This window comes from Haliotis asinina, chromosome 2 (assembly GCF_037392515.1).
Source record: "Haliotis asinina isolate JCU_RB_2024 chromosome 2, JCU_Hal_asi_v2, whole genome shotgun sequence".
NCBI lineage: Eukaryota > Metazoa > Mollusca > Gastropoda > Lepetellida > Haliotidae > Haliotis > Haliotis asinina.
The window spans coordinates 41,008,672-41,023,604 of record NC_090281.1 but is presented as its reverse complement, the minus strand read 5'-3'; the positions used below and the strand labels follow the sequence as shown (position 1 = coordinate 41,023,604).

Genomic DNA, 14,933 nt, shown 5'->3' with positions numbered 1-14,933 from the left:
GACTGTTCGCCATGAAGCGCCGAGAGTGCGGAAAGTGGTGACTGAAAAGAGAGAGAGAGTGAATGAAATATTTGGTCTACAGAGGTCTGTACAGGCTCCAAGTGATCAGGGGAATGGTCTGCACCAGCCACAATCAACCATGAGGGGCCAGGTAGGGGGCAAGACTTCAACCAGGACTGAAGACCTTTTCAGAGTTAAAATATTGAAATATTTAAACTCAAACAGGGTCTTAAGTTCCGACTGGTCCTTTTCTGAAATGGTAGGGGAAAATGAAGATGCTTTTCATGTCCTACCAGTCTCTTGGGGTGCCTGGGGCTGGATGGATCTCCCCTGAGCAGCTGCCACCACCTGTCATCTGCCCGCTGACTGTTCGCCATGAAGCGCCGAGAGTGCGGAAAGTGGTGACTGAAAAGAGAGAGAGAGTGAATGAAATATTTGGTCTACAGAGGTCTGTACAGGCTCCAAGTGATCAGGGGAATGGTCTGCACCAGCCACAATCAACCATGAGGGGCCAGGTAGGGGGCAAGACTTCAACCGGAGCTTAAGACCTTGTCGGAGCTTAAGACCTGGTAGACAAGGTCTTAAGCTCCGACAGGGTCTTAAGTTCCGACTGGTCCTTTTCTGAAATGGTAGGGGAAAATGAAGATGCTTTTCATGTCCTACCAGTCTCTTGGGGTGCCTGGGGCTGGATGGATCTCCCCTGAGCAGCTGCCACCACCTGTCATCTGCCTGCTGACTGTTCGCCATGAAGCACCGAGAGTGCGGAAAGTGGTGACTGAAAAGAGAGAGAGAGTGAATGAAATATTTGGTCTACAGAGGTCTGTACAGGCTCCAAGTGATCAGGGGAATGGTCTGCACCAGCCACAATCAACCATGAGGGGCCAGGTAGGGGGCAAGACTTCAACCGGGACTGAAGACCTTTTCAGAGTTAAAATATTGAAATATTTAAACTCAAACAGGGTCTTAAGTTCCGACTGGTCCGTTTCTGAAAAGGTAGGGGAAAATGAAGATACTTTTCGGGGTGCCTGGGGCTGGATGGATCTCCCCTGAGCAGCTGCCACCACCTGTCATCTGCCCGCTGACTGTTCGCCATGAAGCGCCGAGAGTGCGGAAAGTGGTGACTGAAAAGAGAGAGAGAGTGAATGAAATATTTGGTTTACAGAAGGCTGTACAGGCTCCAAGTGATCAGGGGAATGGTCTGCACCAGCCACAATCAACCATGAGGGGCCAGGTAGGGGACAAGACTTCAACCGGAGCTTAAGACCTTGTCGGAGCTTAAGACCTGGTAGAAAAGGTCTTAAGCTCCGACAGGGTCTTAAGTTCCGACTGGTCCTTTTCTGAAATGGTAGGGGAAAATGAAGATGCTTTTCATGTCCTACCAGTCTCTTGGGGTGCCTGGGGCTGGATGGATCTCCCCTGAGCAGCTGCCACCACCTGTCATCTGCCCGCTGACTGTTCGCCATGAAGCGCTGAGAGTGCGGAAAGTGGTGACTGAAAAGAGAGAGAGAGTGAATGAAATATTTGGTCTACAGAAGACTGTTCAGGCTCCAAGTGATCAGGGGAATGGTCTGCACCAGCCACAATCAACCATGAGGGGCCAGGTAGGGGGCAAGACTTCAACCGGGACTTAAGACCTTTTCAGAGTTAAAATATTTAAATATTTAAACTCAAACAGGGTCTTAAGTTCCGACTGGTCCTTTTCTGAAATGGTAGGGGAAAATGAAGATGCTTTTCATGTCCTACCAGTCTCTTGGGGTGCCTGGGGCTGGATTGATCTCCCCTGAGCAGCTGCCACCACCTGTCATCTGCCCGCTGACTGTTCGCCATGAAGCGCTGAGAGTGCGGAAAGTGGTGACTGAAATGGGAGAGAGAGTGAATGAAATATTTGGTCTACAGAAGGCTGTATAGGCTCCAAGTGATCAGGGATTACCAAGATTGTCAAGAAGGGATAAAAATAATTCCATAAATACTACGAAATTGTTGATATTTAAGTGATTTCCAGTTATGAAAGAAATATAAATGACATTTAAGAGTGAATAGGTGTGCTGTCTTTAACAACAACCTCTACACAATGGTATTCTAGAGAGAACTGGCCTCTTGCACACATATTAACTGGTGAAGGTTTTGGTATAGTGGTTATTTTTTATGCTTTATATTTAATTTGGCTTCATACCAGAAACTATTACACTTTAAAAGAATTTATCTGTCCACTTCACATACAAGACCAAAATTGCAGAAGAATGAGTTGTCATTCTAGGAAAAATTGGGGATATATACATTTCCTTTTATTTTTCAAAATGTGAACTAGCACATAGCGTGACTAGCATTGCTTCGGCCTGGGTAACCTGCCTTACATCAGTGCAATATCAGAGTTGACCCACTTTTGACATGCGCGGAAATAGCCTAATTAGGTGTGGCAATATGCATCGCATAAGTATTACGTCGGCTGACAATATATTTTACTGTGTATGGAAGGATTGCAATGAAAAGTTAGGACTGGGCTGAGACATGGCATAGTCTAATGTCAGCCAGTGGATGTTTTCGAGATGGCTTTGGAAATCGCTTCAGCTCAGCCAATGCTACCTGTAGGAAGCTGCGTCTAAAAAAATCAAAAGCACATCATATTGAATAAACGGCACATATACTAAATACTTACACATATCTCGTATGCATCTTGTGGTTGAGACATTGCATAACGCAAAGAGGCCTGTCATTGAGACATGTATTCTATCCTTAGTTCAACAGAAACCATTGTTGCCCATATGTGACGTAGCACATAAGCCCCGCCCACTAATGATTATTCATGTTCAATCGGGACTTAAGACCTGTCGGGGTTTAAGGGCCGCACAGACGTGTCAATGGTCGAATCAGTCGAGTCGGACTGGGTAATGACTTCCCGTTTGCCTCTGAAGTAGGGATCCACGTGCTCAATGCTGCTGTCCGCCTGTTGTTTGTGGGGACATTTTTATGCTCTGTATTTAATTCTTTTTAAATCATACAATTCCTGGTCGATCTTGTTGGCGATCAGTATGTTAACCTTACTGACATCAATGTTAGAATTCAACGCCATCAGCTAACCTCTCATATACTTACCAACGGCATGCCCAGTGCGCACAAATCTCAGTTTCAATGGTTTGCCATCTCCCAGCAATGTTAACAGTTAGGTTTTCCTCATTCTGGAATAACCAGTCACGTACCCATGCTTCAGCTTTCAGTTCTCATACAGTAACGGGTTTGAGGTTTCGATGTTCAGCAATTTGGCCTTTCTCATACGAGAATAACCGACAAATCCATGTTCTTTCGTAATTGCTTTGAGTGCTCTGGTGAGAGTCATGACTGCTGTATCCTCATGCGAAAACAAATGTCTAACTGATTTGCCATATCGGGCGATTGCCTTGATATTTCATGCTTTCATGCTCACAGTTCTCAACAGAGGTCCGCGTAACTGATAAACACGCCGTTGTCATCGATGCTAAAAACTTTGTTTCCGCTGGATTTTAATTGTTGTTTTCCTGACGATAGCTCTCTCGATGTTTGTCACGAGTTCTCTTTTATCGTCCTCGGATTCCAAAGCTGTCTGAAAAGACAGGCGAACCGAGCGTCTGGTTTTGATCGATAGAGCTTGGATTGTTCATTATCATCATGGATTTACAGACGGCTTTGACCCCCAAGGGTTCCCTTATTCTTTTTAGTGTAGTTTAGTTTTGTCAGTATTGTGATGACATTGTTTATATTCAATGTATGTTTTTAAGTATAAGAGAAGACGACTTTCTGAGTGAAGATGTCAAAATGGACGATTTGGGTAATAGAACCCAAGCCGACTCATTAATCAGTGACACCATAAGTGGCGAAGTTTATAAACGACCGCAAACGATCATTGCGATGCCTAAGAGAAAAGTTCCGATGCTACTTATCGTTTATAATTGATTAGAAGAGACATTGCGATTGAAACCATTGACGACTCACCCTGGCATCAACTTTTGTCCGTGATGAATTAAAACTAGAAGATTACAACAGAAAATCCAAACTTTCCACAAAGGTCACCAAGGCTTTACGAAAAGAATGCACTGAGCTTGGTGCTATGGATGTCGCTCTCGATCGAGATGACGATTTGATGGACGTATCGCAATGCGCTCAAGAACTGTTGGACGGGCTCGATGACATTAGAAACACCGGATTATATATAGCATTCAAAAACTGTGAGGCCATACAATGCCATGTACGGATCGCCCAGCATTAAATATTGCCACACTGAATGCGCTCCACGATCATATCACTTATGACAAAACAAAACTTGGAAAGCGGACGACGACGACGACGACGACGACGACGATGAGATCAGAGAAAGATTGCATCATTACAATAATTACAAGACAAAAAGATCGACCTGACTGGAATCACCTTCCACCAACAGAAAACACTCCGATCCCAAATCAGTGCAGGAAACCATTGACCGAGCCCTAAATAACAACACCACGTCAGCTGAAAGAATCAGAACGCTACCAGAACAGGAGATCACCTAAGTCAGCATTTTAACTGTGCTGGGGTTCATCATGTCGACTGTCTCTCCGATGGATGGTGGCGCTACACCTAGTCCACAACCTAGCAATAAGGATGGTGTGAAAGAATGGATTAAAAACACTTTAAAGTCCCTGGGGAAAGTCCATGTGAGACTGGCTGGGAAAGCCTCGGAAGTTCTTCTGGGTGTACTCGACAGCATCGCCTTCTTGTTAGTTATCGAAAACCCCCATGGCTTCATCCAAACTTGTTGCCACTAAGGAAGTTTTAACCAAACAAGACATAAACCGGCGCCTAGAGTGCTGTTTTACGATTGATGTGACGCTAATTTAAGACAACCAAATGTGCCGATGGGTGTGATGTAAGTATGGGTTAAATGGTTTTGGTTTCACTCTTTCCGTTTCGCCGGTTCTCATGGATGATATGACGTGGCAATATTCAAAAGCGACCCGAAGTGCCACCGTTCGACGGCAGCGGTAACCAAGGTGATTTAGACAATCTCGAGATCGGGGTATATCAAACAACACCTTCTAAAATCTTGTATGCAGTGACGATAACCAATGGACGATGATATCGGAAATCCCAGCTGGCTTCTTGGTATCAATGTCGTTTCTCGTTAAACCCGGTGTTGAAGACATCTAAAAAACAATGTGTACAAATGCCAAGAAGTTTAATCATTGTCGAAATCCCATCCAAAAACGTCCTTTACAATCTCGTACACACTGACGATGATAAATGGATGATGCTCAAACCTATTAACTGATTAATAAATATTGCCCTTACCCACTCATATTTCAGATGCTTGATTGGCAGGTAATATGATAACGAATTTAAGACGCTCGACGATGTTATTGTATTTATATACGACTGGGAATATCCACATTTACAAACCTCGAGGTGGTTGTTACTGAAGAACCTTAGCTTTCGATCAAAGCGTTTTATTTATCTTATCATGCGGGTCTAAGAAGCTTTAAGTATATTAAACGAATACTGTCGAATGACCAGATAACATGCATTATGAAAGATGGGATTGTACCCAGTGACAGATTTCGTTTGCGACAAGTAAGCGACATCAAACGCTAGCTAGAAAAAGAATGTCATTCACGATTGGGATTGAATAAGAAATACCCGAGTCGCTAATGCTATCAACGGCGTGGATACTGCGCTTGTAGCAGTATTGGGGCCTTGGTTTTTTTCGGGAATAAGTCTTAACTTTATTTCGCGCGTTCTGCAATGTAAAGCATTGAAAAAGTATGGGATTTGTGTTCTGGCTGAGGTGAAGCTAAAAGCTATCGAAGATTATATCTCCACAGTCCTATCCCATAGTAAGAAATCCGAAGAAGAGTTTAGGCTAATACTGACCGAAATCAGTAAATAACATAGGATGAAACAAGAGGTAAGAACACAGTGACCCTGTGTTATCTCCGATGAAAACAATGACAAATACATTTTGGGGTCATTGAACGATGGTGAACGCCAGTTTCACTATTTTTCGACCATAGGTAAGGCGTTATTTGGCTGCAAATAATGCCACCGACGGTATTGTCGCCGTATCCCCATCGTGTGTAAACTACTTATACCATACCTTCCAGGTAAACAATAGACTAACGTAGCTCATGACAATGGCGGGTGTCACCGATGGGGTAGGATACGTTCCCCTTTCCCCAACATCTGGTATCATCACTATTTCATAGTGATTGATACATACATGCTCTGTCATTGTCACATTCTGACAAACACTGGATTGGCTGGTTTATGATACTGCTGTTATACTGCTGAAACAAATATGTGCTCATGATGTAGTCACAACTGAACAAACGACTTGAGATTTCTTATGAATGAAGAATGGGTTTTTCCGCTTCAATATTGATCTGGGGATGTTGATAGATGGTTGTGAATATTTTGTAAATTTGCTTTTGGAGGTCAAAGACTGCAAACATTGCAGAGTTAGGGGAGTAGTATTCACGTTGATACTATCACGACATATGTGAAGTACAGGTCTAAACAGGTCTTTTCATTTCACAAAACAAACATCCTAGTCAGTGTTACGTTGTGTTAAACATTGCAGCTCTGTTGCAGGCTTGGTAGTATGGCGGTGGGTAATGCACACTTTGGACAAGGCTCTGATGGTGTACTGCTTGATAACGTTAAATGTGTTGGTACTGAGGACAACATCGCTGAATGTATAAGCGACGGTTGGTACAACTCTCACTGCCTACATAAAGACGACGTCGGTGTTCTCTGTAGTGAAGGTGCGTCACTTCCTGAGCTGAGATTAATTATGTAATTCTCAACATACTAAGAATTTCCATAATCGAATATTGTTTATGTTTATGGATGACAGTTTCATGGAATGATTACATACGCACAGACGTGTCAGTTTACAGACGCATTAGCGTACCAAATGTGATAGACACCAAGTATAAGGTACATGATGCCTGAGTAAAATTTATAATGATATGAGTTCTCTACAGATATTCCCAAGTTGCGTCTTGCTGGTGGCCCAAATCAGTTCCAAGGCCGTCTTGAGATGAACGTGGCGGGAACATGGGGGACCATCTGCAGTGACCATTTCTCCAGCAACGCTGCAACGGTTGTATGCCGTCAGATGGGATTACCATTGTGTGTACATCGTTATTGTATGACACACCCATGGGTTATTCAAACAAACTATACTCTTGCTTGAACCTAGTGGCCATTTACATCTACATCAGTCAGTCTGTTCCTTGTACCTAGTGGCCACTCACACCTACATTACTCAGTCTGTGCTTCATACCAAGTGGCCACTCACATCTACTTCAGTCAGTCTGTTCCTTGTACCCAGTGCCCACTCACACCTACATCAGTCAGTCTGTTCCTTGTACCTAGTGATCACTCACATCTACATCAGTCAGTCTGTTCCTTGTATCTAGTTGCCTCTCACACCTACATCGGTCAGTCTGTTCCTCATACCTAGTGGCCACTCACACCTACATCAGTCAGTCTGTTTCTTGTACCTAATGGCCTCTCACATCTACATCAGTCAGTCTGCTCCTTGTAACTAGTGCCCATTCACATCTACACCAGTCAGTCTGTTCCTCATACCTAGTGGCCACTCACATCTACATCAGTCAGTCTGTTCCTTGTACCTAGTGGCCACTCACATCTACATCAGTCAGTCTGTTCCTCATAAACACCTACATCAGTCAATCTGTTCCTTGTGCCTAGTTGCCACTCACACCTACATCAGTCAGTCTGTTCCTCATACCTAGTGGCCACTCACACCTACATCAGTCAGTCTGCTTCTCACACCTAGTGGCCACTCACATCCACATCACTCAGTCTGTTCCATGTACCCAGTGCCCACTCACACCTACATAAGTCAATCTGTTCCTTGTGCCTAGTTGCCAATCACATCTACATCACTCAGTCTGTTTCTTGTGCCTAATGGCCAATGACACCCGCATCAGTCAGTCTGTTCCTTGTAACTAGTGGCCTCTCACATCTACATCAGCCAGTCTGTTCCTTGTAACTAGTGGCCTCTCACATCTACATCAGTTAGTCTGTTCCTAGCACCCAGTGACACCCATATCAGTCAGTCTGTTCATTGTACCTAGTGGCCACTCACACCTACATCAACCAGTCATTGTACTTAGTGGTCACTCACATCTGCATTAGTCAGTCTGTTCCTCGAACCTAGTGGCCACTAACATCTACATCAGTCAGTCTGTTCCTTGCGACTAGTGACCACTTTCACCTACATCTGTCAGCTAGTTCATTGCATCAAGTGACCACTCTCACTGACACCAGTCAGTATATTCCTTGCCTCCAGTGACCAGTCCCACCTATGTTCATTTACATGTCTTTGTATCTAATACTTGGGTGAAATGAATTCTTGTATTAAAATGCATCAGAATTGCACACGACCCAAAACAAAAACACCCTTGTGTATTGCCTTTCAGAATCCTATTTGTGATAATAGATGCATTATTGCACTCATTTCAGTATGATATCCTAATGTATTGCATTTGGAACAAACCCATGAAGGTTGGGCAATAACCTAAAATCTTACACATAATACATTAATTGGACAGAACCCTTTTAAATCTTTACCGTTATTGTGAACCCCCATTTTTCCGACATGACTTAAATCTTAACCTGAAATGAACTGCTTCTACTTCGGTACCATTTAAAGCTTCAATCCAAAACCAATTATGTCCACACTGAATCAAAAAGCGACAGAGGATTGTTAGTCGCTGTTGACCGTTTGATTCACTGTGGGCGTTTAGTTCCTTCTTTCATCATCTGTATGTTTTGCAGCAGTGATTGGAAGCATGTCTGTCTCCAGTTATCCAGTAAGTTATGATTATGAGATAGTTAACAGGCTGTTTAAATGGTTCCCTTTAAGCAAAAAACCTGTTCTGACTTGCAATATGCATCATCTTGTAATATGCTGCAGAAAAATAGGTAGGGATATATTCAAATTTTGAAAATTTGAATAATGATCTATTTACGCACTGACACACTGATGAAATATCAATCATTAAAATACCAATATCCCTAACTTATTTTGTCCAGTATATGTATTTAGCGATGCAGCTGTGGTGGTATCAGGTGCTCCCTACGGCCAAGGCACAGGCAAGATATGGCTTGACCGCATCAACTGTCGGGGCAATGAGACGTCAGTGTCAAGCTGCCATCACAACACTTTGGGAAATAATGATTGTGATCATTCGGAAGATGTAAGTGTCATGTGTCGATCTTCAGCATCCGCAGCGAATGTGACTGCGCGACTGGCAGACGGTCTCGTCCCAACAGAAGGGCGCCTTGAAGTGTTTGTGAATGGGCAGTGGGGATCAGTCTGTGATGACGGTTTCGCACGACATGATAATGCTGCTGTTGCTTGTAGGATGCTGGGCATGTCAACGTAAGTTCTTGCATGTTTGTCGAGGAATGACAATACGACCGCAGTTTAACTGGCAACTGTTTGTTGAAACATTCAAATGGCTCATACACGTGAAGGCCCCAGTTAGAACTGATCTTCAGTATGCCATGCTCGTTCCAAAAGGTGACCAACGGGATCGGGTGGTCAGGCTCCATGACATGTCATGATATCCCAGTTGCGTAGATTGATGCTGATGTTGCAATTGATCACAGGATAGTCTGGTCCAGGCTCGATTGTTAACAAACATAAAGTTGGAATATTGCCGAGTTAGGCGTAAAAATAGACTCATTCAAATAACACATACAACAAATTGGGTAACAAAGTAATTGTCAGAGACCCGTGAAGGTCCGGGGTAGAATAGGCCTTCAGCAACCCATGCTTGCCATAAAAGGCGACTATGCTTGTCGTAAGAGGCGATTAACGGGATCGGGTGGTCAGACTCACTGACCTGGTTGGCACATATCATCGGTTCCCAGTTGCGCAGATCGATGCTCATGCTGTTGATTACTGTATTGTCTGGTCGAGACCGCCGCCATATAGCTGGAATATTGCTGAGTGCGGCGTAAAACTCACGTAACTATCACTGTCACGTATATATTGGCCGGCAGGGATCACCCGGTTTCTTACTCCAAAGCGTGGTATGGACAGGGGACTGGAGATGTATGGCTTGATGACGTGCAGTGTACGGGATCGGAAATGTCACTGGCTAGTTGCCCTCACAGACCATACGGCACCGGAGACTGCGGCCATGATCAGGATGTAGGGATTAGCTGTCCACCAGGTGGGTCTTTTTGTGTGTTCGTTTCTACATGCCAGCCATGAAACGGTAAATTGTATCTCTTTCACACATTTTGATGGTTGATATCCTGAGCAGCGATGCATGTCATAACCACCCAGTGCCCAGATGTAACAAGCATGGGTTGCTGAAGACTTATTCTTGCATTGATCTTCCGAATATGGGTTGGTACTGTACTAAATATACTTCCTTTCAAAAGTTTAGACTCACTTAAAACACTCATCATATGTTATATCTATGTATATGTTTACATCGAAGACTGATATCTCCTCTAACTTTGGGGAAGCGACTGCAAACCGTGTACAGATGAACTGCATGAGGATCATGCATCAAATTGCTGAAATAAGTAAATGTCGCGCATGTTAACTGCTGTTGTTGTAAGGTATTGTTAAGAATTCGCCAGTTTCAACTGATTTGTATCATCTATTGAACTCATAAGAAATAATTTCTTCAACTTTCCGATTTCTTTTATAATGAATCAGTTCACGTGTAAACAGTGCCTTTAAACAGTTTTGGAAAATGTAGTTTAGAACAGTTGCCTGAAGTAAGTGGCTATATTTACACAAGTGAGTCTAAACTTTTCAAATGAAGTATATCTTCTTTAAAATACAAATGAATTTTCAGGGAAAAGCTTACAGGTTTTATAATGGTATGAGAACCTATTCTCATGTAATAGATGGTAATGTTGAACGAATTTGGAACAAATCACAAAGGTTCTTAGATGTTATGTTCGCATGCACTAGTGCGTGAATATGTGCGCTATATAAAAATCCTATATCCTACATCCTGTGTCCCAGACGAGTAGGAGTAAAGGTCTGTTCTCACAGCTGTCCAGCTGACATTATGAGAGTTCCACTAGTGGATCATTGGCGATTTTTGTACATCACGATCCCGAGCATTGTGCTCATCAGCGACAACACGTCAACAAATACGCCTTGCAACGGGGAGAACAAAGAATGTTAGTATATTATCCCAATATTGCTGTGCATCGACCCTTCTTCATGCGAATTCGAAGTAGAGTGGTGTTTGGTTACACTTGGTAATGCCACCCCTTTACCAAATCGTCAAACCGTTCGTCCTCTTCCCAATTGAATATATCAAAACGTGAATAATACGGCTGCTGGAATTTACCACCTTGTAAATTCGGCTCTTTAAGACCTTAACCTCGAAAACCGGGTCCCTATCTTCATTTCTCGTAGCAAATATATGTACACATGATCTCTCGCGTTTATTCTTTCTTATCAGTTTTAAAATTGTGATTTTTCAAGACCTAACACAAACTGAATTGTCAAACACTGTTTTGAAAGCAACCGTTTCCGCACGTTAGACTCTTGACGTAGCTTTCCATCCAGTAGGGAATCCAGTCGTTGCTATCATTCGATTTGTTGTGAAACCCTGTTTGTTGGTGTGCCATTCCACGTTATAATTTGCACGTAAGTCTGTCCGTATGTGATGTCTCTCATTACACAAACACCATATCACCATTTCACATATAGCAACGTCGTGAAGTAGAATGGGCCATTCTCTTTATGTAGATGTCCACTCGATGTGCCTACTGGCGCTCACAAAATCATGTATGCATCTTGTCAAAAACAGATCACTTTTAAGGAACTGGCGTTCATTGACAAATGTCAAAATTATCTACAGGGTGAAGTCGAATCCCAGATGGATGGAAGGAATAGTCGTACACAGTATTATATGTAACAAATATTTAGTCTTAGTTCTGAATAATATGTCCCAATGCGACATTCGTAATATTCGTCGCAAGTGTTTCATAGTGTTCCTCACAGACGACTTTCAGTTACTCATTGGTGACCCGTGAAGGTCCCGGGGTAGAATAAGCCTTCAGCAACCCATGCTTGCCATAAAAGGCGACTCAGCTTGTCGTAAGAGGCGACTAACGGGATCGGGTGGTCAGGTTCGCTGACTTGGTTGACGCGTGTCATCGATTCCCAATTGCGCAGATCGATGCTCATGTTGTTGATCACTGGATTGTCTGGTCCAGACTCGATTATTTACAGACCGCCGCCATATAGCTGGAATATTGCTGAGTGCGGCGTAAAACTAAACTCACTCACTCACTCATAACATTGGTCTCATTCTTGCGAATACAGAGAGATGACACATGCTCCTTCAACAATATGTATGTAAACGATACTGTTGAAAAGTCAAGTGAGCTATAGCTGCCGGCTTGTCGCGCATGCGGGTTGTTAAGTCACATTGAATTTTGTATATTTGAAACCTAATCCTCCACAGACGGATTCCCAGTTACCGCGTCTCCTTACACTGACATTTCCTTTCAGCTGGTTTTCTCAATGTAAGTGTGCGCTTGATGGGTGGTCCGGAATCACACACCGGCCGGGTTGAGATCCTCCACCAGGACAAATGGGGTACCGTCTGTGACGATGGCTGGGGAATACCTGAAGCCAACGTCATTTGTAAACAGCTTGGATTTTGGAAGTATGTTATTTTTTTCCCTGGGAGTTTTCACTACTGTTATTTCTTCTCTTGATCAAAATATGGTAAGACCTATTGCTTTCATTTCAAATATTACTAATATAATTAGGTATTCTTTTTATAATTTCCTGGCAAAATGTGCTTTCGGCAGATGACCCACTTGGCCATGACGGTTACAGTTGTCCATGATGGTTTTGCTGTACATGTTCCTTCACCACGTTTTCACACAGTACGGGTATGAACATGGGTAATATGAACAAAAACTGTTAGAAGACTTTTATATCAAACTTATGATTGTTTCAGTACCCTGAACATTCCAGTACCCAACGCTTACTACGGGCGCGGCAGTGAAGACATATTGGTTGACGATATGAACTGTATCGGCAACGAGAGCAACATCGGCTACTGTCGGCACAACTCGTGGGGCAGCAACAATTGCGACCACTCTGAGGATGCCGGTGTCATGTGCCTGCCAGGTTAAGTAGGAATTGTGACGTCACACACACATCATTACACGACATTTACGACATGGAGACAGATCAATCAAACATGCTTCCTCAGGGATGGTCTCATATCAAACAGGGCTTACGCTAGCGTGGGTAAAGCATTGGCTGTTTACGCCGAAAGGTAGAATGTGTAAAACCTTTTCTATTGTGCTCCGCTGACAGTATTACAGATGTGTTTGGAATGTCAAGTTCTAGCAGACTCGTTACTGACAATACCACAGAAGATCACGTACTCACAAAATAAGCTTCTACAATCTCAGACGGAATGTTACAGATGTGCAGCCGTCACCGCCGATACAGGTGCGTCTGGTCGGAGGTCTAGACAAATACCAGGGCCGGCTGGAGGTCATGTACCGGGCCGTTTGGGGCACTGTGTGTGATGACCACTTTCAAGTCCCCGAAGCAACAGTGGTCTGCAGGATGTTGGGGTTTGGGTCGTATGTAAAATCTCTGCTGTAGTCATGATCGGTCAATATCCATGTCTTTAACGTCAGATTGAGATATTATAAGAGAGACGTTCCATGTACCACATATTACTATATCAGTTAAGAGGTAGGTATTCCAATGCATATTGGTTGCTTGATTAATGGTGTATACACTGTTGCTTCCTTAAGGTCTGGGACGCCAGTATATCACCCCGGTGCAGGAAGGGGCCCCATATGGCTCGATGATCTGGCTTGTTCAGGGACAGAGTCCTCTCTTGCCAACTGTACCTCGAGGGGCTGGGGGGAACACGACTGTGACCATAAGGACGATGCTGGTGTTGCCTGTACACGTCGTAAGTAACAACCGTTCATACTTATAGAGGACTAGACTAGACAGGGGTGTTTCTTTTCACCTCTTGGCTTACACGTTATGAGGCTTGATTGGAATATGAGACTTCACAGAGGATCTGCCCATGCCTCCCTTAGTAATTTGTCTGCTGAATTGGCCAAGAGTTGCCAGGTGACGGATATGTGTAGTCGGTGCTGAAGTAACTTTGTAGATTGTTGTGCCATAATGTTTCATGCTCATTGCTAGTATCAACAATTATTTGACGTGCATATCTAACCATTTTCTGTACTAATGTGGGCTTTTTGTGGACACTCACTGACGTGTTGGAGTCATGTCAGCTTAGGCGTAGTTAGTTGTCTGTCCAGCCTAAACTATTACGTAAATTAGTGTATGACCAACTGAACTCTAGTATAAAAGAATTTGTTAGCTGAATTGAGCTTTTAATGCTGCTCATGACGTCTGTGTAGGTATGCATTCGCCATACCTAGAGCGTGAATCAACTTGATTGTATGAATCAGTGACATGCTATCGCAAGAATCTGCTGAAGTCGTCAGGGCTACAGTTTGATTATGTTGTTTTCCTGTGTAAACAATAACCATGGACTACTCTCAATGAATACCAATTTGCTATAATCTAAGAACACAACGGCAGACATTATGTTTCGTGTATATCTGCCAGCACTCGTTCTTCACTGCATATGATTCAGCTTGTAGTGACTGTCCGCCTCCATTTGCAGTGATCGCGTTCATGTTTTGGTGGCGAATCGGTGTTAAAAAGCTAGTCGCTATTTGCGAAACAGAAACAAAAATTTCACGAATGCACAGGTTCTGATGGTTATATATAGAAAGTTTGCAAGCTGCTAGGTTAAACATGAAGAAAGCAATCGTCGATTATTGGCAGAACATATCTTTTCACGTAGAAAAATACTGATTATGTTTCAAATATATTTCCATTTTTC

General features: G+C 43.3%; 1 protein-coding gene across 1 annotated transcript in view; it reads left to right on the top strand.

Annotated features, from left to right (window-relative positions):
• LOC137271805 (deleted in malignant brain tumors 1 protein-like) overlaps window positions 1-14,933 on the top strand; it is a 96,097-nt gene that overhangs the window by 29,992 nt on the left and 51,172 nt on the right. The window contains exons 15-22 of the mRNA XM_067804205.1: window positions 6,598-6,770; window positions 6,993-7,140; window positions 9,089-9,424; window positions 10,051-10,223; window positions 12,542-12,698; window positions 12,999-13,171; window positions 13,476-13,638; window positions 13,816-13,979. Coding sequence (XP_067660306.1) covers window positions 6,598-6,770; window positions 6,993-7,140; window positions 9,089-9,424; window positions 10,051-10,223; window positions 12,542-12,698; window positions 12,999-13,171; window positions 13,476-13,638; window positions 13,816-13,979 — 1,487 coding nt within the window. The remainder of the gene's footprint in view (window positions 1-6,597; window positions 6,771-6,992; window positions 7,141-9,088; window positions 9,425-10,050; window positions 10,224-12,541; window positions 12,699-12,998; window positions 13,172-13,475; window positions 13,639-13,815; window positions 13,980-14,933) is intronic.